Source organism: Drosophila willistoni, assembly GCF_018902025.1.
Source record: "Drosophila willistoni isolate 14030-0811.24 chromosome XL unlocalized genomic scaffold, UCI_dwil_1.1 Seg141, whole genome shotgun sequence".
Classification (NCBI taxonomy): Eukaryota; Metazoa; Arthropoda; class Insecta; order Diptera; family Drosophilidae; genus Drosophila; species Drosophila willistoni.
In genome coordinates, this window is record NW_025814052.1 from 604,278 (window position 1) to 630,305 (window position 26,028).

Sequence of the window (26,028 nt, forward strand, 5' to 3'; positions counted from 1 at the left end):
ACAAAAGTTGAAACTTTTCGGCTATATATACATATATGTGGGCGTGGGGGTCGTGCCTCAGCCTTTGAGCCATCATCTTCATCTTCATTGAGCAAGCTGCCGCTGCGCTCCATTTAGTATGTTTGTATGTTGGCCAACATTGCCATTGCCATTCGCCTTTTTGCATAAATGCAAAATATGCACAAGGCTCTAACTATAGTGCCCAGACTTCGGAGGGCTATGGAAAACCCAAGCTGAATGCTTCACAGCAGGAGAATAGTGAAGACTGAGGTCGATTCCAAGGGCTGGGGGAATGGTTGATACGTGGGTAGGTTGTTAGGCGGTGAAACGAAGACGATATGTCCACACGCAGGATACAAAAATTTCAGTTGCAGCTGCATGGTCACTATACTACCAACAACAACAACAACAAGACACCAATGACATTTTCAATAAACTCTGTTCAGATGCTTTTTACAAGCATATCGTAGTATCTCGCTCATCCAAGCATACGAGCACCATAGCGCCCCCACAAGCCAACTTTCAACTCCGGCTTAATGGAAAAACGTTTATATATGTAACTCGGCTATTTTTAGTCCAATTTAGATCAAATATTTTGCTGGATATTAGTATCAAATTTAAATGTGCCAAATTTGATTGCACAAGGTAGAAAATTTCGGTTTTTTTTCAATTACGCGGGCGGAAAGGTTTTAAACGGGCGTGTCAAAATTTGAAACAAACTCGATAACTGTACATACTACGTGAGACTAGCTCTAGCTCTTATGGTATCCAAGATCTAGGTGTTCATACGGACGGACGGACATGGCTAGATCAACTTGGCTGTTGATGCTAATCAAGAATATATATACTTTATGGGGTCGAAAATTCCTTCTTCTTGTTATATATGTACATTTTGGCGACTTTAATATACCATATTTCACCCTATGGGTGTATGGTATGAAAAGTCAAAGGTATAATGCAACCTGCAATTTTTGTAGATGATCAGTTTTTCTTTGCACACTTTTTGAAGTTCCCTTTGACATAAAAAAAGAGGATCAGAATTCATTGTACCAAAAATAAAGAGACACAGTGATTAAGAGAAGTTGAAAAGTTCGGAGGAAATATAATTTTGCGAAAAAAAGATTAACATACAAACATTTTATTTTATTTAATGTTCAAAAAATTTTAATTTCTATTGTTCTACGTGCTAAATTTAAGTTTAAATATTTTTAAAATACTTGTGCAATTTGTAACTACTTTAAGATTTAAGAGTAATGAAATAACCTGCATATATTTCATTTTATGACAATACTTATTTGTATTAACACGCATACAAAAACTGTCCGTTCGAACAAATTGAATCTCATTTTTAAAGGTAAAATGTGAAAGATTGGTATGTCTTTACTTTGAATGTGTAGAAACGTCCGTAAAGACATAACAGAAATGCCCATATCTTGTCTGTGAAATATAGAAAATTGTTTTGGAAACTCCCATGGTCTTTCGACTTTTTCGAATTCTTTATCTTAATTCTAGTTATTAATAGTTATTTTGTCAAAAATGCCAATGGGAAAATATTATATTTTTTTCCCCGATCTGCGAGGGTTTTCGCTATATTCGAATAATAATTTTCTTTGTATGCACTTTAGCCATGTTCCACTGTGTGTGTCCATGTCACAGAATTCGTAATCTTAGTTATAGATTGTATGGCCCTGATAGGTTGAGGTTGACATGTCTCGGACAAATTGCCCACATGAATTTAATATGACAAAAAAAAAAGTACAGAATATGTGAAGAGTAGACAAAAAAACAAAAAGAGACAACGGAAGAAGTCTCCGCCCCACCATGACTAGTGACGTCAGGGACAGAGATGACGTTGAATGGAAAAGAAAATTCCCCCTTGACAACTGACAGGCTGGAATCAAATTGGGCTTTTACCTGCCTTCTCTAACGTCCTCGGTTCTCTCTGATTGTTGCCTCAATCCAGTCTATGTAATGACTGATCCTCGTGTAAACACCGGGGAAATCGGATTTTCCACATTCCGTTTTGCCATACGACACGACACCAGCCAAATAGTCATAGCGATCGCGTTGCGGTGTGTTTGCCTCGGCGGTCAGTGGGCCGCCAGAATCTCCGCTGCACGAATCGACACCCAAACCCCCACTGGCACACAATTGACCTTCGCCCAGCTTATAGCCCTGAGTCTCATATGCCGCCTGACACTGATCCAGCGGCTGGACATGCAACATTGCCTTGCGCTTCACATCGCTCAAAGCATAGTTTTCCTCGGTGCGTCCCCAGCCGGAGACATCGACGGCACTGCCCACCAGTTGATTGGCCTCTCGACCTCGTGCTGGTGGCAAGCACACGGCTTCCAAATGCCGCAATTGGGTCCAATCCACTGGCTGAGCCAATCGTAGCAATGCAATATCATGGGTTAAATTACCGGAATCAAATTGCGGATGCACCAGAATCTTATCAATAGACGCCTGAATGAATGGCGGAACACACTCTGTCTTTCCGTTGGTCGACACTATACAGTCCGGATTGGTAGTCTGATCCCATTCACCCAATCGGGCACCGGTCAATTTTCGTCCATAATCCTCGACGAATTTCTTATGAGCACAATGGGCGGCGGTAATTAGCCAACGCTGGGCAATGAAGGCAGCCCCGCAGACATATTCTTTCCTCCGTGTCTGCAATATCGTGTACTCCAACAAGGTTGTCCAGGGGAATTCTGTGATGCGTGTTTTAGCACCGCCAAAGACCTTAAAGGCAAAGGATAAGCCGCAATAGGGGTACTCGGGCAACTCATCCGGACTAGACGGTGGTCCTGGACGCTTTTGAGAATTTGTATTCGATATAGTTGGTGCTAGTGTTGGTGCTATTGTCGCATTCGAAATACGTGAGGCTAATATAGGTAAAGCGTTCGGTTCACGTGGACAACAGATCTATGTAAATAAAAACCAAAAGAAATGAAGTAAGTAAGTCGTCTCGTCGACTTCGGTATACCATTCACCAGGTGAACAAATATTTAACATTTCGAACACCAAATGCATGTCTATTAAATTCGTTTTACATGTCTCCCTCGCTCTCGCTCACTCTCACAAAAACACACGAGCACTATAGCGCCGCCACTAGCCTACGGCCAACTCCGACGTAATGAACCGCCTAGTTAAACTTGTTTATACGTATATTTTCCATGTTTCTAGTCCGATTTTAATGAAATTTGGTAGGTTGCTACATATTAATAGGGCTAATTAGTGTGCTGAAATTCAATTCGAAAATTGAGACAGGCAATCAGTTTTTTCTGTATTATGAATGCGAAATTGGGCGTGGCAATTTTTTTTTTTTTTTTAGTATTAGTAATATGGACGCATTCCAAACAAATCTTCATATCAAATTTAGTGGTTCAAGCATTATTGGTTTTCGAGAAAATGAATTTTATTTAGCTTTCGAAAACGGAAGTGAGCGTGGTAAAATTTTGAAAAATTTCGAAAAATTGCGCGTGTACTAAGCCAGTCTTTAAGAAAATCAGTTTTATGTAATTTTCGGGGGCGTATGGGGGCATGACAAAAATCTGAAATAAACTTGAACATCGTAGGCATTACAGAAATCTAAGTACCAAATTTGGTGACTATAGCTCTTATAGTCTCCGAGATCTACGTGTTCATACGGACAGCCGGACGGACGGACGGACATGGCTAGATCGACTCGGCTGTTGATGCTGATCAAGAATATATATACTTTATGGGGTAGGAAATGCTTCCTATTGCCTGTTACATACATTTTGGTGACATTAATATACCATTTCACCCTATCGGTGTATGGTATAATAAATTTGAAATTAATTTCAGTACCGACTATTGTCTGGGATTGTTTATTCTTTTCTACTTGCTTACATTTGAATAGGAGAATTGAGTGAATCGTGTTCGGCCAGTTTACGCTGCCCCCAATGCACCTCCCCCTTTAGGAGACTTGTTTATTCCACGTTTGCCTACTTACCAAATCGGGTCTTTCTTGGGAACTGCATTGCGATTTATCGGCTGAATCCAATATATTAACGTCATAGAAATCGCAATCACTTGAGGCAACGCATCTTCCGGGACCGAAATTTGATGCATTGCAATTGCCATAATGTGTCACCACTCCTGTGTCTAGGTAGGCACAAAAAAAACGAGGCACAAAAATAAACAAATGAATAACGTTAGAAATAGTTACTCACTTCCTCGTCTCTGGGACTGGGCCAGATGATCATCTTTAAGCAATAGCAGCAGGAAAAGAGGCAACAGCCTCAATAAACCCATAATATTTAAGTCGCTCACTCGATTTGATACGAAGAAATATATAATATATATATATATTTTTATAGATTTGTGAGTACTTGTTTGTTTGAGCTGTGTAGCTTTCGTCTCAATTGTTAGCAATCGACTGATTGCGAATTCCATCAACAAGCCAACAGATTTGCCGCAGCGGCCTCGCTTGGCGACCCTCAACCTGTTGGCGTTTTGGATTTTCCATTGATTATGCGGTTTCCAGTCCCCCATTCTATGTATAAAAGGGAAAACTTGTTCCAGATAGAAATGTTCCCTTGCTCTCTTCTTTATCGGTTATATATATTTTGTTTTTCAGCGAGTTCAGCGTCTTCAGCTTGGATTTCCAGTTCCAACTTGAAACGATCGTTGAATAAATCGTTCAATTAATGATTACTCTCATGCATATGTATGTTTATGGCTATCTATATATACTTCAATATGTGAGTATATATACACATACCTACATACATGTAATCATAGATCGAAAACTCGTTGTTGATGTTGCTTGTGCATTTGCAGTTATCAGGCTATATAGAAAAAGCTTTGAACATTCAGCTGGTGTGTTAGAAAAGTTCCTCAAAGTGCAATACTTGCAAAGAGTAGAAGTTTTTAGAGTTTGGAGATTTTCAAATCACAGCATCTTTCTTCCATATTTATAGCCTTTCACCAATTTAGCCTTAAGAACGATTTAGATTCATTTATTAATCAGTAAGTAATAATCGAATTAGGGCCAGCTCGATAGTAACTCTAATATACCCACTTCTTAAATAAAGTGAGAAATAAATTCAATTTATGTTATTAATTTTTCTATTTTCAAATCAAAACTGGTTTTTTCCCAAAAGTAACTACTAAAATGAAATTTGGTCTCTACACACATTCATCAAGTAATATTTATGTGGCAAAAACAAACATAGGTATATATACTTATAGGTAGGTATATAAATATATTTATTTAGTCATAAATATCTCAGTCCTATTTGAAGTTGAACTCTACTTTTCCTACCCAACTTGCTTCTGCCCGTTCCGCCAAAATGAAATCTATGAAAATGTCATAGAAAAACCGCATGCAATATACAAAAGTTGAAACTTTTCGGCTATATATACATATATGTGGGCGTGGGGGTCGTGCCTCAGCCTTTGAGCCATCATCTTCATCTTCATTGAGCAAGCTGCCGCTGCGCTCCATTTAGTATGTTTGTATGTTGGCCAACGTTGCCATTGCCATTCGCCTTTTTGCATAAATGCAAAATATGCACAAGGCTCTAACTATAGTGCCCAGACTTCGGAGGGCTATGGAAAACCCAAGCTGAATGCTTCACAGCAGGAGAATAGTGAAGACTGAGGTCGATTCCAAGGGCTGGGGGAATGGTTGATACGTGGGTAGGTTGTTAGGCGGTGAAACGAAGACGATATGTCCACACGCAGGATTCCAAAATTTCAGTTGCAGCTGCATGGTCACTATACTACCAACAACAACAACAACAAGACACCAATGACAGTAAACAAGTTAAATATCCTTAGCCAAAACCGACTAATTAATACCCTGAAACTTTTACACTTGATAAAATAAGCCTGCTTCTTGATGGACTTGAGCCTCAGACTCACGCTTTATCCAGAAACTTATCTTTCGATATTCGTATTTAAGAGAATCGAAGAAGTTTTTCTGATTTTATTGTAGAATTATTATTTTTTCTTGTCATTCGTGCATTTCGATAGTGATAAGAGCCTTGATTGTTGTTAAATGCAAGTTTTATATAATTAGAATATTGAAATTTGGCTATTAGACTATTTCAATACGAGAAAAGAAAATGTTGAAATTTTTTGAATTAAACAAAAATTGAATGAGTTTAAGAGAGATAAACAATCTGATTGAAGTTAATTTAAGATCAGCTAGGGATATTGATATATTCATATCAATCAACCTTATTTGGTCAAGGTGTTATCTCATTTTAGTATGGACATTGCATTCAATATACATATATGTATATTATATGGGTTATCGGACTATTTCAGGCTCTAAGTGAATCATTTCCGTTTATTTGTGCGAAGCTGTTTAGATTTCAAATCAGTTGATCCAGTCAATGTGGCAAACTGATGACCCATTGTGGATCATTGTAGGGCATAACAACAGGCGGCAGCAATTGCCAAAGCACAAGTTGAAACGGAAGTTTTTGTGCCAGCAGTGTCAACTGTGTCACTGCGACTGCGACTGCGACCGACACAGCGACTGTGAGTGGAAAGCCTTCCCTTCCTTCTGCGTGTCTTCCTGTCGCCCCCTGCTGCCTGGTGTCCTGGTTGTTTTTTTTTTTTTTGTTCCTCGTTTTACTTTTACTGAAGAAAAACTTTGTCCAGAGTTTTGACTTTCATGTGGCTCAAAAGCATCAAGCCCGGAGACGTGGGACGGAGGGCCGGAAAAAAAGAAACATAACTTGAGGCATGGACCAGCAGCAGTAGCAAAAGTATCTGTTGCAATGTCACCAGCCAACGTGAAATGTCGAAGGGTTTGGGTATGGGGTAAACGATAATGAATAATGTTGCTGGCTATAATGTCGCTGCCGTCGTCCGTTTGGCAACATGAGTATCCATGTTTAGAGATGGCAGTGTTATGCGATAGGTTTGACAACGAGTCCAAAGAGCAATGGGAAAACTGAAGAGAACTCGACACTCGATTCGACTCAACGTCATTAGTTTTCTATCTAATCTGATGTACGGTAGTCCGAGTTCTTGAAATTAAAGCTACCGTTACTTAATGTAAGCTATTTTGGAGGTCTACTGTAAGTCAACGTTCAGTAGTGAATTTAGCCTTGTAATGGCGTCTCAATAGATCTTTTGGGGCTACTTAACTTAGAGCGCTAAGAATTATCAACGTTGAATGAATGCACTTGACAACTAAGTTTAGGCAATATTTTGCAGCTTTATCTCTGGCCAGAAAAGCACCCAAACTACTAATTTCTTAATAATTTAATACAATACACACATTCGACCTTTGGCCATATGAGACACAATGTAATCAATGATGTCATCTAGCTACTGTTGTTATCTAACAATTTGGCGTATTTCATAATCATCCAATTGGTCGACATCACGCAGTCATCCCTACGCATACATAAAACATATTGGGAGCAAAATTTCTAGTTGGGTCGAGGGGAAATGCTGATAAAATGCCCGTAGTATAATTTCTGCTACAATAGCTGTACGTCTATATGTTCTCAACCCCTTACCCTTTGTTGACTTCCTCCTTTTTTTTGAGTGGGTGGGTGAGGCGAGGGGGTTAGGAAGGCGGTGGAGAAGTCACCGCCTTGTGTGGGGTCTTGCCGCCCATTGGACTTTGCACTTTTTGCATTGATTCATGCCGAGCAACGTGCTTATGAATAACCATTCAAAAATGCAAAATAACAGCAACAATAAAAGCAAAAGTTTTTAACATTTTTAATTGAAAACTCAAACGAACGATGTTGTCGTCATTGCACCAGAGAGAATAAGGGCAAATTTTTTTTTTGTTTTATCACCATTTTAAGAAAGACCGGAAGAAAGGAAGGAAGGAAGGAAGGAAGGAAGGCAAAAAACAAAAAACCAAATATCTTGCATACTAATTTTGCCAGATCGAATCAGATATACCCTTGATATAAACAACAATTGAAAAGAATTGATATATCTTAACTTTTAATATTATCGAAATAAAATTTCGATTCAAATTGGCATTAGGTAACTTTGTTTATATCATTTGCAAAGGATTTTGATACTGATCAATATGTATGTGCTATTGGTGACTTCTTATTGAAAATTTACAAACATTGTGAATAAGTTTGGCGGACTTTCGTATGGCAGAAAGAGTAAACACAATGGCAAGAAACAAAATCGACAAAAGAATGCGAAAAGTAAATAAATAAAAGTTTCCAATTCACTTGAAATAAACGTGTTATATTTATGCTCGATTTCACAGAGACGACACACACACAAGCACACAGGAGACGATATAAATATTTTTGAGAGGAAAAGAAGAGAAACGTAATACCGAAAAAGTTACAAGAATAATACACAAAAGCACAGCACGGAGGCAGAAAATGTTTATCGCACGCTAATCACAAATCGCAAATCGGAAATGCGATTATTTTTGCACAAATACACAAAAGTCGCATGTGTGTGTGTGTGTATGTGTGTGTGTGAGTGTGAGTGTGGGGAGAAGGCATAGGTTACACATACCATAAAGAGACAGGTGGAATAGCAAATATCTCGATGAATCAGAGGCTTAGGCAAAGGGCTTACCATAAAGTGATAAAACTGCAATGAAAAACCATCGAGCTGTAACTTTGAACCATCCAGCTGAGTATTTCTACTAGGATAAGCCATTCAAGCAAGTAAATTATAACCCATATGATAATCCATGCTTAAGAACATAAATTCTTTCAGTCACAAAAAGTCTTGTAAACCTATAACCATATAACCCAGTGTTTTGAAGTTATTCAGTTAAGATTTGTCCTTAAAACCACAAGATATCCTTGCACTCATATCATCAAATGTTGGTTAACATCGTTTTCGGTGGCTTGCTAACAATAAATATTTCACACAGAAGCCTCTGATAAAACAAAAAACTAATCCCGAATAACTAACTAAATAATAGTACGAGTAATCGGTGAAACCTACTTAAGCCGCTCTAGAATTGGACTCTTCTCCGTCTGTAATCGTTTTCATTTTATTTAATTTAAACATATAATTGATTTAATGTTTTAGATAATAGTCACGAAGGCGCCTTACTACATCATGATCTTGTCCTAGGAACGGTTAAAGATCAAATAATTCGCTACACCAGAAGGTACAATGAGAGGCTAAGCAACGAGAGAGCACAAGGACCTTAAAATGTTAAGTTATAAAACATTATTTCGATTCCCTGCTGATTCCCAAAAAAATGAGCTGGTTTTCAAAACAGCTAACATACTTTAGGGTGCTGTCACAATGGATCTTTTCTAATGTGAAATCTTTAATGGTTAATGGGGATTGTTTTAATTGGAACTACGCCTCTGTGTTTACAAACACGAGCGCACACACCATTTCAATTGTCAACAATGTGCTTAAATGTGAATGCATCAGCTAGCTACTATACTGGAAAGGTTATCCACTCTTCAAATTCCCTACAATGTTAGTGTGTGAGAGAAACGGGGGGAAGTGATTTTAACGCACTTCATGCGCGCATTTTATTTTGTCCTCTGTGTGTGTGTGTGTGCATAAAACGCGAATGCCGAAATTGATTTTGCTTCGATTTAAATAGACACGGACCAATCCGCTTTCCCAACAACTCTCTTCTTGCCATTACCTTTTTCATGACGACGATGTCAAAAGCCACTCGAGTGTCTCTGTCATACACACACACACACACACACACACACACACTGCATGGGCTGATGGGGGTGTTTAATGGGGGAAGCTAGGGGAATGGGCGCTCGAAAACGACAATTGTATAGAAAGTAAAAGTAAAAGTGTGCATAAAACGGCAAAACGACGAGGGCAAATAAATAAGCCAAATAAACGACGGCGGAGTGGAGTGGAGTGGAGGGGGTAGGTAGCTAAACCGGTCGAAGGCTCATTTAAGTCCCGACCCTCTTCGATATTTATGTATGTGTATTATGTCCTACATATGCGTCCTAAGGGCTTTGAGGTGTATACTGTTCTGTGTGTGCGTAAAATAATGAGTCATAAAATTAAATTTCATTTTCAACATGGATAAGTTTAAAATTTAACAAGAGTTCGCTCTCTGCCTCTCTCTCAACAACAAAAGAATAATGAATACCAGAAAGGAATGACAAAGCATATTTCTCCTTACAGTATGCAATTGTAATTTACAAAATTGCCTATAAGATTCGCTTTAGTTCATAAGTTATCCCTTTTGAGAATCAATATCAATAATATTGAAAGTGAATTCACTATTACGCAACTTACTTACGCAAATCGATAAAAACAAATTGTGACTTATCATAAATAATACGAAAAATCAAACAATTTCTATTCCTTAAAAATATCTGTCACATTCAATGCAAGTGGCAATAAGTAAATAAAACACATTTCGTTTATTTATACCATAGATCGCGCCACTCAAGTGCCACATTCAGGCACCTTTCCGCTTTACTGCCAGTAGCCCTAATTGTCACACACACACAAACACACACACACACATCGATTGTCGATAGCTCACCAAATTGCCAACTGACTGAATGACTAACTGACTGACTTTCTCACGGACTCACTGGTCTAAATGGCAAATAAACACATCCCAGCAATCGACACGCACCCAATGAATGGTGACAATTTTCGTTTTCATATTTTGTGAGGTGTGTGAATAGCGCCTGGCACCGGAACCACCTACTTATCCTACTGCCTGCCCCCGTCCCTGTCCTTTCAATCCATTGCGTGTGAGGCTTCTTTTTTGTTGTTGTTGTTCGTTCGTGTTTTAATGAGCCGACACAAAATAAAATCAAAAAGAAGCGGGGGCAAGGGGAAGGAGAGAAAATAACAAAGGGAAACAAAAGCGAAAAGACGAATAAACCATGGCAAAGAAACAAAAAAAAAAAACGCATGTAAAGAGTCTTAAACGAAATGTGCAAAACGACAATTGACATGCAACCGATAAATGCGTACAGATATATGTATGTATGTCACCGAGTCAGAGTGTCCTGCCAAAAAAAAAGAAGGATGAAAACCCATACGAAAAGAAAAGTCCATGAACTAATTTCAAGAAACATATAAAGTCAACTTTTACTATCTTCATTTTTGAATTTGAATTTACGAGTAAATCTTTGAATTTGTACATCTTTGGTGCAATATGATAATAAATCTCTTCCAGAAGTGCGCTCATATCATTATTTATTTAAAATAACATTCATATTATAAAATTTACTTCATAGCGAATTAAGAATAATCCCTCTGTCAGCTTTAGCTCCTAGGCCTAAAGCTAAGTTATTTAACTTTGTGGTAAATATCTACCATATAATTCTTAGAACTCTTATACAAACTTCAACCAGTTCACTATGGTCAAAAATTCGATTTTTGTGGCATAAACTACTCTTGAAATGAGTAGTGAGTAATGAAATTTACATTAATAATTGAAATTTATTTCGATTTATGCAACAGTTTTGAAGTAAGACCATTTTTTAGTTTAAGTTAAGTTTGCATACTTTTTGGTTTTATCATTATATCTTTGATACATAGATGATTAAAACTTTAAATAGATTTGTTATTAGCTTACTGAATATCTTTTTGCAATGATTTAGAAGTCAGTTTAGGCCTCGGAACTTGCTTAAATATTATTGAATTAATAAAAAAAAATAGGAAGACAAACAGAAAAAAACATTACTACTCGATGTTAAAGGGCAGTTACAGATACAAACTGATGCGATTACTTCTTGTCAGTGGGTGTCAGCTCTTTAATTCAACAAAAACTACAAAAAATAACTGAAAACTACATATTTTGAACTTGATTTTCCATATTTTTTATGTATTTCAAACGCTTTAAACATTTCATTTCATTTCATTTTGCACAATTAAGAAAGTATTGACAACTTGTTTCACTTGAGGTCCTTAAACATGGCCTCATATACGGATATTCAGGGTATTTAATTTCAATATTAACTATCAAAAACTACCAAAGCTCAACATGAAAATTTTGACTTTGTGCCTTTGGAATGGAAATTGCAGTTGTAGAGTATTGATTTAGTTGCCGTAATAATGATATGATAAACAAGACAACAGGACTAAACAAGTAAAAAATCGACGTTTTAGTATACGTAATGAACGAGATTGTGTTAGCAATCGAAGTTGTCACTTGGAAATTTGTACACAATCATAATCGCATTTGTTGTATTGCTCCGAGAACTAGTTAAACTATCAGAAATAAATTGCATATGCAACTAGATCCATTTACCTAAATCAGTTGATGAAATATAATTGAAATGTGCTTCACACAGGCACAGATACATAGTTTGATTTGAATACCCATCTATCAATAACGTCAGTGTATCTGTATCTTCCGTTTATGGGCTTTTGTGGAAGTGGCATTGTCAGTGCCAATTTGCGTTTCAGTTGCAGAAGTCTTAGAGTGTGAATTGCCTGAAAAGACCAAAATCAAATTTTATTGCAAACACTTGAACCTGAACGTAAACGAGTGAGATAGAGAGAAAGAGAGAGAAAGAGAGAGAGAGAGTGAGAGAGAGTGAGTGAGTGAGGGAGAGAGAGTAGGTACCCAACCATTGACTACCATCGTCATACAAACATATTTGTACTGCATACTTTGTGGCGCTCAAGCAATTGGCAATTGCATAAAAGCCAATTTGCCTTGCCTGCAAAATAGCTGCAAGTGGCAATTTATTAACACATTCGATACACACACTCACACACACATAGACACACACACACACATACATACGCGAGCGGGCATACACGATTTGTGCATCAATTTCAAGATGGAAACCAACTTCAAGCGAAACAATTTTATCTTCATATCGTATAGAACTAGACTTTTACAATGACCTCTCAATTCTCTATTTGTTTTGTTTTTAAACTTTTTCTGGATATATTCAAATCGTGTATATATATTGCCAACTATTTGACAATATTTCAATATTATAATGAATTCAACAAGGAGTACTAACAGCAACTAAGAGTTACTCAGAATTTACTTGAGTTGAAGGTATCTGATAGTCGGCGGTCTAAACTTTGAATATACATAGAAAGGTATGTTCCTTTTCTTTTTTTCTTCCTCACGGTGCTTTCTTTCTATCCTTTATGATTATTATAAACGTTCACCTGGCACATAAAATGAGCTATGCAACTCAGACGTGGCATTCTACAACAGAAGCAGAAGCAGAAGCAGTAGCAGTAGCAGCAGCGCGCACAAGCTGGCTTCTTGTTGAGCTCGAGAGCTTCCAACATGGTTTTTGGTCGCCCCCAGGGGTAACTAGTGTGACGATGGGTTCAGGTTAAGTCAAAGAGAGACAGAGACAGAGGCGGAGAGAAAGCAAATAGTCAGCCATAGCTAGCCACACGGTGTGCCCTCGTCGTCTCTATGAAATAAGCAAAACTAATATTTCAGCACCATAAATCATAAAAAGAAATAGAAAATAGCTGCAGCCAATAGACGTATGGACAATGTTGGAACCAGTGACTCCTCCACTTCTACGACGGAGACAAGGAATACCAGGACAAAATAGAAATAACGTTGAAATTGCAGCATGTCAATGTGCAGAGTATGAATAGAAAATGCGTTTTACTTGACTGCTGGCCTCTATGGGCTTATCTAGAATATATTTCAAAGCCCAATTCAATGGGTAACCAAAAAAGCGGAATATAATCTTTTTGTTTTGTTCGACGATCATAAAAAGAAATAAAAACCTACAGTTTGAAAGTATTTTTTTGAAACAATTATTTGTTACTTATGCCCATTGTGAAAGAAGAGAGAAAGAGGGAAGCTCAACTATTGTGGCGACCAAACATTTCCTTTTGCTTAGAAGCAATGGGCACATTCATGGCCTGTGACCCAGGACCCAGGACCCCGCATAACCCTGAGAAGCTTGTGGCTCCAATGAGAATGAGGGAAGCTGGGTTCACTTGTTCATTGTCATAAGTGCAGTTTACATTCAATCTAAACACTCACCGCCTCTACCCGCTACTGTTTGCTCCGCGTGTGAGGCCAAAACGGAGAGTTCAATCGATTTGTATCTGGCAGGACATAAATCGTTTTGCCACCGCACTTTAGTTCTTCCCCTCCCCCCCAAATAGACCTCTCCATAGTTGTAATGCCAATCGTTGTTGGACTTTTGACCCGTGAGCAATCTTTTCATTTAATAGCTCCCACTGCCTGGTGGCAGGGGAGTGTGTGGGGGAAGCTTGGAGATCGTGTCACGTTGGCCAATAGCACTACATATCATTCCCAATTTCCGGGCCATGTTTGCGTCACGCTACCATCTCAAAGTGGCTTCAGATTTGCATATTTTAATGATACATTCGAAACTGAAACGATTTCGCTTCGTTTTCTGAGTGGTGATTGGTGGTGGGCGGCAAAATTTATGCGAAAATGTAACCAAAAAACCAAAAATTCGCGCCAAAATTCAAAACGCGCGGTTTTCATTCTGCATATTTTAATTTCCTCTTTTGTACTCTGAATATCTGTTTTTCGGATTCCGGGTTCGGGTTCGGGTCCGGGTCCGGGTCCAGGCATCCTGAATCCATGAATCGAGCTGCAGCTGCTGGCCCTGTTAACATCCGGTTTCCGAAAAGACCTGACCAACCAGGACACCTGTACGGCTCTACCATGGCATGTCCGTCCATCCGTCTGTCCGTCGGAACGGATTGTTGATTCGTTTTCCAGTTTTGCAGTTTTCATATCTTCAAATGGCTTGCCCTGATTTTTTGTTTGCTTCTTCTACAAATCTCACTAAAATATGCTCTATACATGGAGTTTAGAATGCCATAAAAAGGTAAGGTAAAAGTCGCCGAAGCAGTTATCAATCTAAGCGGTAAGATAATGAATATTGTAAAAGAAAGTCCCCAATTTAAATATAACTTTCTACAAATAACTTTGATTCAAATTTTCTTTTTTCAGACTTAGTTCCTACAGTTAAGACATTTCAAGACAATGGCTGCGAGGGTAGTTTATACGTCGAATCAAGTATCTAGTTTCTCAAATTTTTTTTTCCAATTGTTGTTTCGTTGGTATTGCAATCGAAAGTATGAATGTTTGGTTGGATTTGTACTATGATTTTTGCTGGTTTTTTGTTGTTTTTTTGCGGCTGTTCCGCCTTCTTTCCCCGCTATTGTTTATACCTACGCTGGGCGTATGTAATCCGATTGAACTAGCGCTAGGTATGTACAATGTCTGGGAAAACGTCATTGGGGGGAGGGGGTGCGGATTTTTTTTCAGTTTTGTCCATGAAACTGAAACTGAAAACGTCACAAATTAGAAGATAGGAGCAGACCAAAATCAATAAGCAAACAACACAAAAGCGTTCATTGAACCCAACGGGAACTAAGAATATGCCCAGAAATGTTAAAGAAGGAAAGACCTTAATGCCAACAGAAGCTGCTGGCAAATCTATTAAGCTCCCCAGACCCCTCAGACCCCAACGACTCACACCCCATTGAGTTGCTCCTGAGGGGTCATGACTGAGAGGAGGCTGATGGCGTTTGTTTAACAAATTTCCTCTCTCTCGTGTTGTTATTGTCGTGCGCCTATTAACACCGCCATCTGGCCTAAGGGGCGTCCGGATATCCGGCATTTATTTCGTTACAGCCTCCTCGTTTCGTTTCGTTTCGTTTGGTTTTTGTTTTCATCTTTGCTTCTTTTTTTATGTTTGGCTGATAAGATGCGTTCCTTCTCCTGGTTCTCACTCTGACTCTAGAGAGGCATACGGCGGCAAATTCAAATGGGAAATGAAAGAGATTTTTATCGTCTGGTAACAATAACATACATAAACTTGGCCAACATGAAAATCCATTTTATCATCTTATTATATTTATTTCATTTGGGTGTCTTTTTTTTGTGTATTTTTTTTTTCTCGCTTTTCGTTTCCCTTTCTTTTGGAGTACTGTAAAACTATTGGAGTACCTGAGGGCGAATTTCTTTCCTTCTGCGAGTCTTTGAATAGAGAACTAGAAAAACACCAAAACTAATGTAGAACATTTGTGGGGCTTCCTTGTGAGCGTTCGTTGGGCTTTCCTTTTTTCTTTTTTTAATTGTATGACATTGTGTCAAGGAGGCTCCTTCTTTCTTATAGGCGTGTCGGAAATTAGTTTTTTGTTTTTTTTTTTTTTTTTGAAGACAGAGAGAAAGAGAGTAGAAGGAGAAGGTGGTATAATGTTACAGGTAATTTCCTACAGCTTGAGGCTTAAATCTGAAAAATAAAATGAAGCAAGATGATCAATAAATGTTTCACCTCCGTTTTGTATATATGCTCGTATATTTGTTATTTCCCCAAACACATATATAATCATAGTATATATATATATCTATGTATATACATATATATTTCTCTATATGTAGGTGTATATATATGTATGTTTTTTAGTATATTATGTCTTTTTACACACTAAATCATTTGGTTTTTTTTACGGTATTTTTTTTATTATTACTATTATTATTAATGCCTTTTTAATGTCAAACACACAACAAAAATGAAAGCTTATATGGTTAAAAGGGTGCACAATTTACCCCTAATATATAACTTAATATTCTTCCTTTACACTACACTACACACAGTTGGTGTTTATTCGCCTTACATATATATATATGTATATACCTTTATAAACATATATATGTATATAAGCAGTTTGATTTTAGATTTTCAATTTATATTTATAGTAACTACAAGTACATATATATATATTTATGTGTTAATCGTATAAATATTCTGATGATTATGGTTCAAGCTTACTAATTTTACAAAAGAAACATCAGTTGGTTTGTGTTTTTTGATACCTTTGCCAAAATTAGTTGAGTACCCATATTAATATGGATTTATAGCTGACCACTTAAATCATTTTTAATACGACAACACTCGAAAGTTCAAACAATCGATAAGACCTCACACGGACTATCGAAAATTCACCAGCTCTTCTTCTTTACATTCACATATTTTCAATGGCAAGGGTATTAGAACTTCGGTTCACCAAAGTTTCGGCTTCTTTTGTTGTAATTCATCTATGTTATTCTCATATAAACATCATATAAATTTTTATATAAATTTGTACAACTTAAAAAACACAGAGAACACTTTGTTTTTATATTTCATTACTTATTTAAGATCTTTTTCTACAAGTTAACATTGAATTATTTTAGTTTATTATCCTATTTGTTTAATTTGTTTATATTGGAATTACATTATTCATTTCATTTACTTAATTGAACATTTTTGTTTTTTTCATTCATTTTATTTTTATTTTGATCGATTTATGAATTAAGAATTTGATTAAAATTTCGATCAATTAACGCTTTTACGACTGAAAATGGTCGATTGAGTATAATTAAAGTTACAAAATTGCAAAATAATAAAAAAAAAATGTTTTTTTGATTTTCTATAGCTGAGAGCTGATTTTTCTCACTTGGAACTTAATTTGAACTAGTTAAAAAGATTTTAAGGAAATTGATAGTTGGTTTTAATGCCACTATTGAGCAGAACTTGCAAAGTGTAGTATACCTTTAGGGGGGTGTAACCTCAAAATGGTGTAAATTAATTAGAGTATTATTTAAACTAAAAGCTATAGTTAACAGTAATCGATTTGAATGAGTTGCTGTTTCTTTTCGAATTTGATTTCAATTTAAATTTATCTAATTTAATCAACTAGCGCCACTTAAAGCCAAACACACATAAACACACACACACACATACACACACATGTACGCCTTGTTCGGACTAAAAATTCCCCAAAGTATTTGATTATTTATTTATATGTGAAATGGAAGCCTACATTCTACATAAATACATATATGTATATGCACAGATGTATGTGTAGCTATGCCACGCCCATCTCCGACAGCTTGACGCCCCCTTAACAGCCGCAGCCGCCATGTGCAACAAATATTTGATTTGGCAATCAAGTGCAAATACAACAATTTGCCACAAAAGCATCGTCAACGTGAAATGAGAAGAGAAGAGGGTGAGCAGAGGTCGAGGGTCGGAGGTTAACGACAATCGCAATGTCCAGTTCTCATGTCAAATGCATATCACACACATACCCACAGAGACAGGGAAGACATAGAAGGCTGGGAGAGTGCTGTCGGGGAGGAGGGGTGGAGAAAGTGTGAGAGTTGGAAAATAGAACGAGAGGGGGAAAGTGCGAAATGAAAATGCGGCAGCAACCGAAACGCGCGTTACAAAATGTTAATTTGCAGCGACGTCATCGGGCATCGGGAATGGGAACTGTGGCAGGTGACTCTGTTGACCACAAGGCGGCAACACCACCGACATTAGCAATAACAACAACAACAACAACAACACATTTGCAATCAGTCGCTGACCAACAACAACAGCAACAGCAACAACTTTGATGATGACGATGACGAGCAACCGCTAACACCAACCAAGCAGCAACCAAATGACCAATGAGCCAACCACTGCCCACACACACACACACACACACACACACACACATACGCAGACACATGCATACGCACACACACCTCAATACACATGCAAACACGCAGGAACGACATGTGCCAAAGTGAGCCTGTCGCTTATTATACCCAGCAATTATTTAGCTCTTACAAACTCGGGTATGTGAGATTAGGAACTCAAGAAAAAAAGATCGATAAAAACTAATCGAAATCGATTGAATCCTTCGAATCCTGTTTTAAAAGTCTCAACTAACTAATTTGTGTTAAACATAGAAAAGCCAAATCTATAATAAATACAAAATCATTTAAATTGAGAACGCTGAAACGATATATACATAGATTGATTTAGTGAAATGAAGTGCATCTGAAAGAGAGCTCACTGTACAGCAAACTGAAATATAATAATATATTGCAAATAAATGAAGGAAAGTTAATTGTATCATATTAGTGTATGTGGCATTTAGTTAGTCTACCTTTTGGTTTCTAGGCATGCATTCTACGCCTCTAGCATAGTCACTGCGTCTCTTTTTCTCTCTCTCTCTCTCTCTCTCTCTCTCTCTCTCACTCTCTCTCTCTCTCTCTCTGACATTCTCTGCCTCTTGCTCTATGGCAATGTTAATGCTGATAAGTAGCAAAACATGAGGTCGCCTGTAATTATGCGAGTGTTGCAAGTTAATTGCAATTGTGTGCAACTGACGGTAGCGAGATTAATTAAATTCAGGCGAGGAGAGAGTGGAAGTCATCCTTCTGCTAGAATGCCATCACTCAATGCCATGGACAAGGCAAAGGACACACAACACTGGACACAGGATGTTGCTGTGTGGATGAGGACGAGGAAGAGTATAGTCAATCTGTTTATTTGTTTATGCCACGCACAGGATACACACACAAACACACATACAAATACCACTTACACTCCCACACACACACACACACACACACACACACATATTGTTTAAATTTTACACTAATTTCATACATGTTGATGGTTTCGCGATGCTCGCCGCCAACCAACCCGCAACCATTCTAGGCAACTCCCCCTCTCACCCATCCACAGTTTGTCTGGCATAATTTGCATTTGTGTTAGTTAAGTGATTTATTGTCGCAAAATTGTCATTATTAAAAATTAATGATGTCATAATTAAGTGCATTGCTGCCGTGCCATGTTGCTTGCCGCTCAATGCTATGCATTTTATTGTAATATGATTTACATGCCGACCAAAAACGCGAAAATGATGATGGGACAGGGTTTTGGGTTAATGGTAAAATTTATGAACTGCCCACAACAAATATGCTCAAATTCAATTTCATTTACATAATTAAATTAGTAGTAGCTCCTACATACAATACAATACAGACACACACACTAACACACACACACACACACACACAACACACCCATAGACAGATCTCAAAGTTGGCTAACATCATTATGTCTGTGGCTGAAGTGATTCCAAATAGAAAGAGATAAAATAAATTCTTTAAATTCTTCAAAACTCTTAAAGGGCAATTTAACGAATATTTATCTTACATTACTCCCGAAAGTATGCAATGGATTTTTGTTTCTTAGTTTTTAACTTGATTTGATCGTAAATACATATGTCTAGGATGTGCCTCTTGAACTTGAAGTTTCAAACATCTTAAGCCTTGCACGTTTTTAACAAATAATCAAAACTAATAGTTTGTTTGAAGATTTTGGAAATTTGTTTCTGCTAAAAATAAAGAAATCGAACTTTTTAAGCATAAATAATTTTTGGAAATGTTTAAAAAAAAGGCTCAGTATTAATGCCTTTATAAAATGTCAATATGTGGCTTGAGACAATCTTAAGTCTTGTCTTATCGATATCCAGAGTTAAGACGATTCAGTTGCTTACGATTCCGCAAAGTGTTCAAATGTAATTGACTGCAATCGTTTGTTACATAATCTTTCAACAATATCCGCATTCCAATCATATACCCTGGAATAGAATTCCAAAACAAATGCGAACTGATCGGCAACAACAATGCAAATTGTTCAACTATAAGTTTTAGGATATTTTAATCAAGACGCTGCAAAAATAACATATATTAAGTTATATATAAATGGGAAATTCGTTTGAGTTACAGAGTATTGAAAAATAGATTTTCTTTTTAGAAATATGTTTGTTTTTTCCCCACAACAAGCAACTGGTTTGTTTAGCATTTTGCACATCGTTTCAATTACTGCATCTTGGACAATCGATAATGAATTTTGCATAATTGGAAAACACGAAATTCAACTTTAAAGCCATATTTATATATGACAGACACTTGCCTATACGTCAATATCTTTCGTATGTGTGTGTGTGTGTGTACAATAGTTAGATAAACTTTCATACTGTAAAATTTGTTGGGCTCTGATCGATCTAATCGGTTAATAAAACCAATTTGACACTTTGATGGCTTTCCATTAAATGCAAAACGATAACGTCTATGAATTTGTCCATAGGCAATAGAGTTATATCCCAAATATGTATCTATGTATATGTGTGTATGTATATTTGTTTGTATATCTATCTGTATGTCAATTTTATATCTTTTGTTTTTTTATTGTAATAAATGTGCATGAATTTGTCACTTTTACCAATGACCGAAAAGTGGCCCCTTAACTTGATCGATGTTGGCTTTTATCGCAGTCACTTGGACACTTTATTTCTCTCTTACTTGGCTGCCAATACAAAATATACAAAATTCAAATAACAATTTTCATATATGCATTGCGAATGCACGAAAGAAAAATGTTTTTGCCACAATTTTTTTATGGCTATCATAAAGAAATATGAAAGAAACGTTGCCAGTTTAGTAATTTTCATTGATAAGCAAAAATATCCTTTCTATAGCAACTAAAATTTAATCAATGATGGACAGACATATATCCTGTGATAGAAATTGAAAATATGTGGCTATAATGTGATCAATATACGATAGAACTAAGTTGCAAATTAAGATCTGTAATTGCATTAATAAATTAAAAGAAAGTTCAATATGTGTTGAACAAGAAACTGAGAGTTCAGTTCAGGAAATTACCATATTGCTTGGCTCTTCCTCCCACTCTCTCTCTCGCCCTCTCTCTCTCTCTCTCTCTCTCTCTCTATGTCTCTGTATTGCCCATAAATATAAACTGGCCTATAAGAGTGACGGCTTTCCCAGTTTATTGTGTGTATGTTTGTGTGCATACAAATAAATAACAAATAAATTAAAGGCTGGCAAAAGGTTAATATGGCCAAGTTTGAAGTCCGATGCCAATGCCGAGTCTCTGCGGTTGCCTGCCGCCAATATATACATATGCCACTGACCGTGGTCAGTTTCGTATTGCCATTTGCTTTCTTCCTGCCACTGCCGAGTGTGTTCCACCGCAAATCAGTTTCACTGCCCCCCATCACCCACCAATCTGTTCAAACACCCCCATCTACCTCCAAACCAGTAACCCAAACCAACCATTTGATTGATTGAAAGTCAGCCAGAAAGTTGGAATTGAGTTTGCAGCTGCATGGCACGCAGCGGCCCAGCCAGCAAAAATGAAATTAAATAAAAAATAAATAGAATATCAGCAACGACTGTGAAAATACTCTGCAAATGCTTTTGAAATACTCGAAAAAGGAAAAAAGAATTCCTGTTCAGTTTCTAATGATCAATTGACCCTTTTTCGAATAAAGAAAGAAACAATTTTAATTCGAACTACGATTGTTTCCAATAATTATATTGATTTTCAAAGGTTGTGTTTTTTAAGGGAAACTAAAATTATCTAAAAAAAACTGTCATGTCGTTTAGTTGACTTCTTAACTAGAAATACATTTCCTACAGGGTATTTCCTACAGAATGCAAATGCAAAAAAAAAATCGGTCAAATGGCGGAACCATCTGGTGGGCGTTTTGGTTGGTTTTTTTCCACTCGGAATATATTTTTTGGTGGCTGCTGTTAAGCCCGAGTTTGCAATGCATTTCACATAAATAAATTACATTTGAAATGTATTAATTTAAGTCATAATTTTCCATTGGCAAATCCCTCGATGCATAAAAAAAATACAAAATAAAAATAAATAAAACAAAAACAAAAAAAAAAAGAAATAAAATTGTATATGAAATAAAAAGCAATGCAAAAATACAAAAAAGTTTTTCACACACACAAAATATGGAAAAATAATATACAGAACGCAATGCAAAGGCAAAAAAAACAACAACAACAACAACAAAAGCACAAAAGTCTGGCTAGAGCTAAAATAATGCAAATATTTATACAAATTATTATGTGATTTTATATACCGCCATTTCCTCTCCTCCGCACCGAAGCAAACCATTCGTCCTTCTCGAGCATAACGTCAACTAACCCAGCACAGCCCTCTAAAATGTGGAGAAAATTTGTGTGTGTGTGTGTGTGTTGGCCACTTTTTCGGCCATGTCCCTGGCCACGCTACGTATACGTAATAATTTCCCTTTTGGCCATAAAAGTTCATTTTTATGCAGAAACTGCGCGCCACTAACTACAGCACTTTCGTATTTAAACGTGATTTTAAATAACCGCAACAGATTTTGTGGTTTCATGTTGCATTTCGCTGTGTGTTCGATAAGGGACATTGTATGGCATATGCGGTGGGACCGAAGAGAGGGGGATGGGGGTAGGAGGATGGTATTTCGGTTGTCGGTGTCGGTTTTTGGTTCCATTCCGTTTGAGTTTTTGGAGAGTTTGGGTCTAGGCTTGATGCAGTTGCAAGATAAGGTCCTGCCGCCCACCCCACCCCATCCGACCCCTCTGCCCATGGCTGAGTTACTACCAGAAGATGGCATCATAACGGGTCGCTCGGGCTGGAGAAATGTTCTGTGGTCAAATGCATTTAAATGCTACGTTTTGCTAAATGAGTGAAGATGGCAAGGCTAATGCAGGTGTTATTTACTAGTTCTGTTTTTGGCTAACCAATTTCTTAATGCAATAGAAATAGAACTTGTTACCTCAAATGCTATCAGGATATTGTAATCAGCTTGAAATTTTCATCTCAACTCCATTAACCACACATTCACTTTCCCTGCTAATTGGCCAACTGGAATTCAAGAAATAGTTTTTCGAAACACAAATAGTTTACCTTACTAATTCAAATTTTTAAAACTCAAATGTTTAATAATTTTTTTTTTGTTTTTTTGGGGCTGCAATCCGTGCTTCCTTTTTTTACATATTATTTTGTTTGAAAACTGATTTAAGCCATATTTTATATGTTTGCTGCTATGCGATTATCATTGTATTATTATTATTATTATTGCATTTCAATGTTATGTATATATGTATATTGATAGTTTTGTTTGCATATCAATGTATTTCTATTTGGGTATTGGTTTTCATTAGAAACATACTGTACACACACAAACAAATTCTAGGCCCTAGTCTGGTTCAGCTATGATATGGATAATACAAATAATGAATAGAATCTGATTTTATTCCCTTTCGGCTTGACTCTTCTTCTCTATACACAATTTGTATATATATACGTACATACAAATAAATGATTATGTCAGGATTTCAGTTATACTTTGTTTTTCTGTTCTTTTTTTTTTGTGAGTTTTGGTTTTATTATTAGTTAGTATATGTTTATGTTTATAATATGTAGCACGGGTGGGTTTTGCATAATGCATTCTATATTTATATATCTTCTTTTGTATTCTTTGGTATGTATATGTATATAACATTCGCTAGTATATATATATATATATATATATATATGTGTGTGTGTGTATCTGTATGGCGGATTTACTTTAATGATTGACGATAACTATTCTATTTCTACTATACTCTTGCAGAAAATGAGTTTCTTACAAAATGAATTCTCCGAATTTTCTTTCTATGTATATAAGTATATATGGAATATACTATAAATACCTGATTTACATTATTCTAAAGTAATTCAAACAATCTCAAAGGAAATTAAGCTGCAAACTATGTAAATTGATCGATTGATCGATGCTCAATAAAAATTAGAGCCATTTCTACAAACTTATCGTTATCGATCGATAAATTTGGCAGGCTAATCGGACAACTGCATCAATCGATTGTTTAACAATCTTTAGAGTCTAGAATCTGCAAGGGTATATTAATTTCGGTTTGCCAAAATTGTAATTTTGGTATTCATTTTATTCGATCTTGTATTCGTTTTTGTTCACTTTTACTTTTATTTTTATTTTTTTATGTTTTTATCTCACCTATTATAATGTACAATATGCTATGGTTATTAATTGTGCTTAATCCTAAGCCCAAAAAAAAAAAAAAAACAACACACACATTATGGAAAAAAAAAACAACGCCAGCACATACACACAGACTCATTACATTAGATGTGAATCAATTTCATTTTGATTCGAAGAAAAAAATCACATTAAATGCTACGTTTTCTTAGGTAGGTTGTTCTAATAATTTCATGATTTCTTTACTCTTTACTTTATTCATTTCTTTTCTTCTTGGTTTTTCTCTTAAACTTCAATTATTTTCAATTGTTTTATGTGTTTAATTTTTGTTGTTTGCCATTTTCTAATCGCCTTGAAGTTGATTTTCTTGTTTTTGTTTTTTGGTTTTTGTAAATTTTGCTGTTTATATGTTTAGTGGAAGCTCCTGTTGCGCACACCGCACACTACTTACGCCATAAACGTCTTACGTTACGTTACGTTCTTACGTGCTTAAGTTATGTGGTGCATTGACTTCTAGTTCTGTTTCCAACTGGTCGCTAAAAGTAAAAGATTAAAATGTATTCCCAAAAATTAAAGTTAAATTGATAATGTTTTGTTTAGTTTTAGTCGTTGATTACTTACCTTTGTAGTAGACCTCCCGATACATGGTGGGGCAGGCGGCTTTGCCGTTTGTTTTCGTCGTCTTAAAGTCAATATTTGTGCGAATGGGCCGATGTAATAGCGGCTGTGGCGGCCGATAATTATTACCCAGCGGTGCTTTCGGATGATCAGGACTGCCTTGCATAAGACGGCGCAGGGCGTGTAACTGCAACGAAAATGAAAACAACAACATTAAAGAAAAATAATAATAATAATATTAATACAAACAAGGTAAATGAAATTATGAATTTTATGATGATGAAAGTTTCCGTTTCCGAAAATGGACCCCAAAAAATTACTGCTATGTCAACGGTTTTTTTGTTATCATGTTTTCGTTATCTCAGGCTCTGCCCATTTGCCAAATAACAATTTAGCACCACCCACAAAATTCAAACGCCACACCACACCACACCACGCCACGCCCACCCCACCAAAGCACAGCACACCGTACCACATTGGTGGCTGAAAAGGTTTCATGTGCGGTATCGCGGTTCTTAATATGCCTTGAGTGGCATTTAGTGTTGCATACTTTTTGGCCGGCGACACATCACCACACTGACATATCCCACACGTGCACAACTTAATTTACACTTGAGCGGACACACACACACACACACACACACACACAAACTGATGAAGGAGATTTGAAGGGGGATTGCTGCCAGTTAACCAACACTCCCGCCCCCCAATCAACATCAACCAAGCCAGGCCAATGTTGTCATGAAAAGCGCTTTCTGACGGAAGTCAATTGATAAACAGATTGAGTAGATTAAGTGTTATTGACTCGATGTTGATGGTGATGCTGCTGCCGATGCT

At 36.8% G+C, this 26,028-nt stretch overlaps 2 protein-coding genes across 2 annotated transcripts in view; both read right to left on the reverse strand.

The window, feature by feature from the left end:
* Positions 1-1,201: 1,201 nt before the first annotated feature.
* LOC6649020 (serine protease easter) lies at positions 1,202-4,299 on the reverse strand. Its single transcript, XM_002070987.4, has 3 exons — positions 4,203-4,299; positions 3,983-4,134; positions 1,202-2,928 (listed from the first exon to the last, which is right to left on the reverse strand). The coding sequence occupies exons 1-3, from the start codon at positions 4,282-4,284 to the stop codon at positions 1,924-1,926; spliced, it is 1,239 nt and encodes a 412-aa protein (XP_002071023.2). The 5' UTR covers positions 4,285-4,299; the 3' UTR covers positions 1,202-1,923.
* Positions 4,300-24,908: 20,609 nt separating this feature from the next.
* The window catches only part of LOC6649021 (carbonic anhydrase-related protein 10), a 40,180-nt gene continuing 39,060 nt past the window's right edge, over positions 24,909-26,028 (reverse strand). The window contains exons 7-8 of the mRNA XM_023179482.2: positions 25,195-25,378; positions 24,909-25,109 (exon numbers count right to left, since the gene is read on the reverse strand). Coding sequence (XP_023035250.1) covers positions 25,087-25,109; positions 25,195-25,378 — 207 coding nt within the window. The 3' untranslated portion in view covers positions 24,909-25,086. The remainder of the gene's footprint in view (positions 25,110-25,194; positions 25,379-26,028) is intronic.

Excerpts from the sequence above, each read along its gene's own strand:
- LOC6649020 (XM_002070987.4), bottom strand. The coding sequence starts at position 4,284 with ATGGGTTTATTGAGGCTGTTGCCTCTTTTCCTGCTGCTATTGCTTAAA. Across the intron at positions 4,135-4,202 it reads CCAGTCCCAGAGACGAGGAA|ACACAGGAGTGGTGACACAT; the intron begins GTGAGTAACTAT and ends GTGCCTACCTAG. Across the intron at positions 2,929-3,982 it reads CCCAAGAAAGACCCGATTTG|ATCTGTTGTCCACGTGAACC; the intron begins GTAAGTAGGCAA and ends TTATTTACATAG.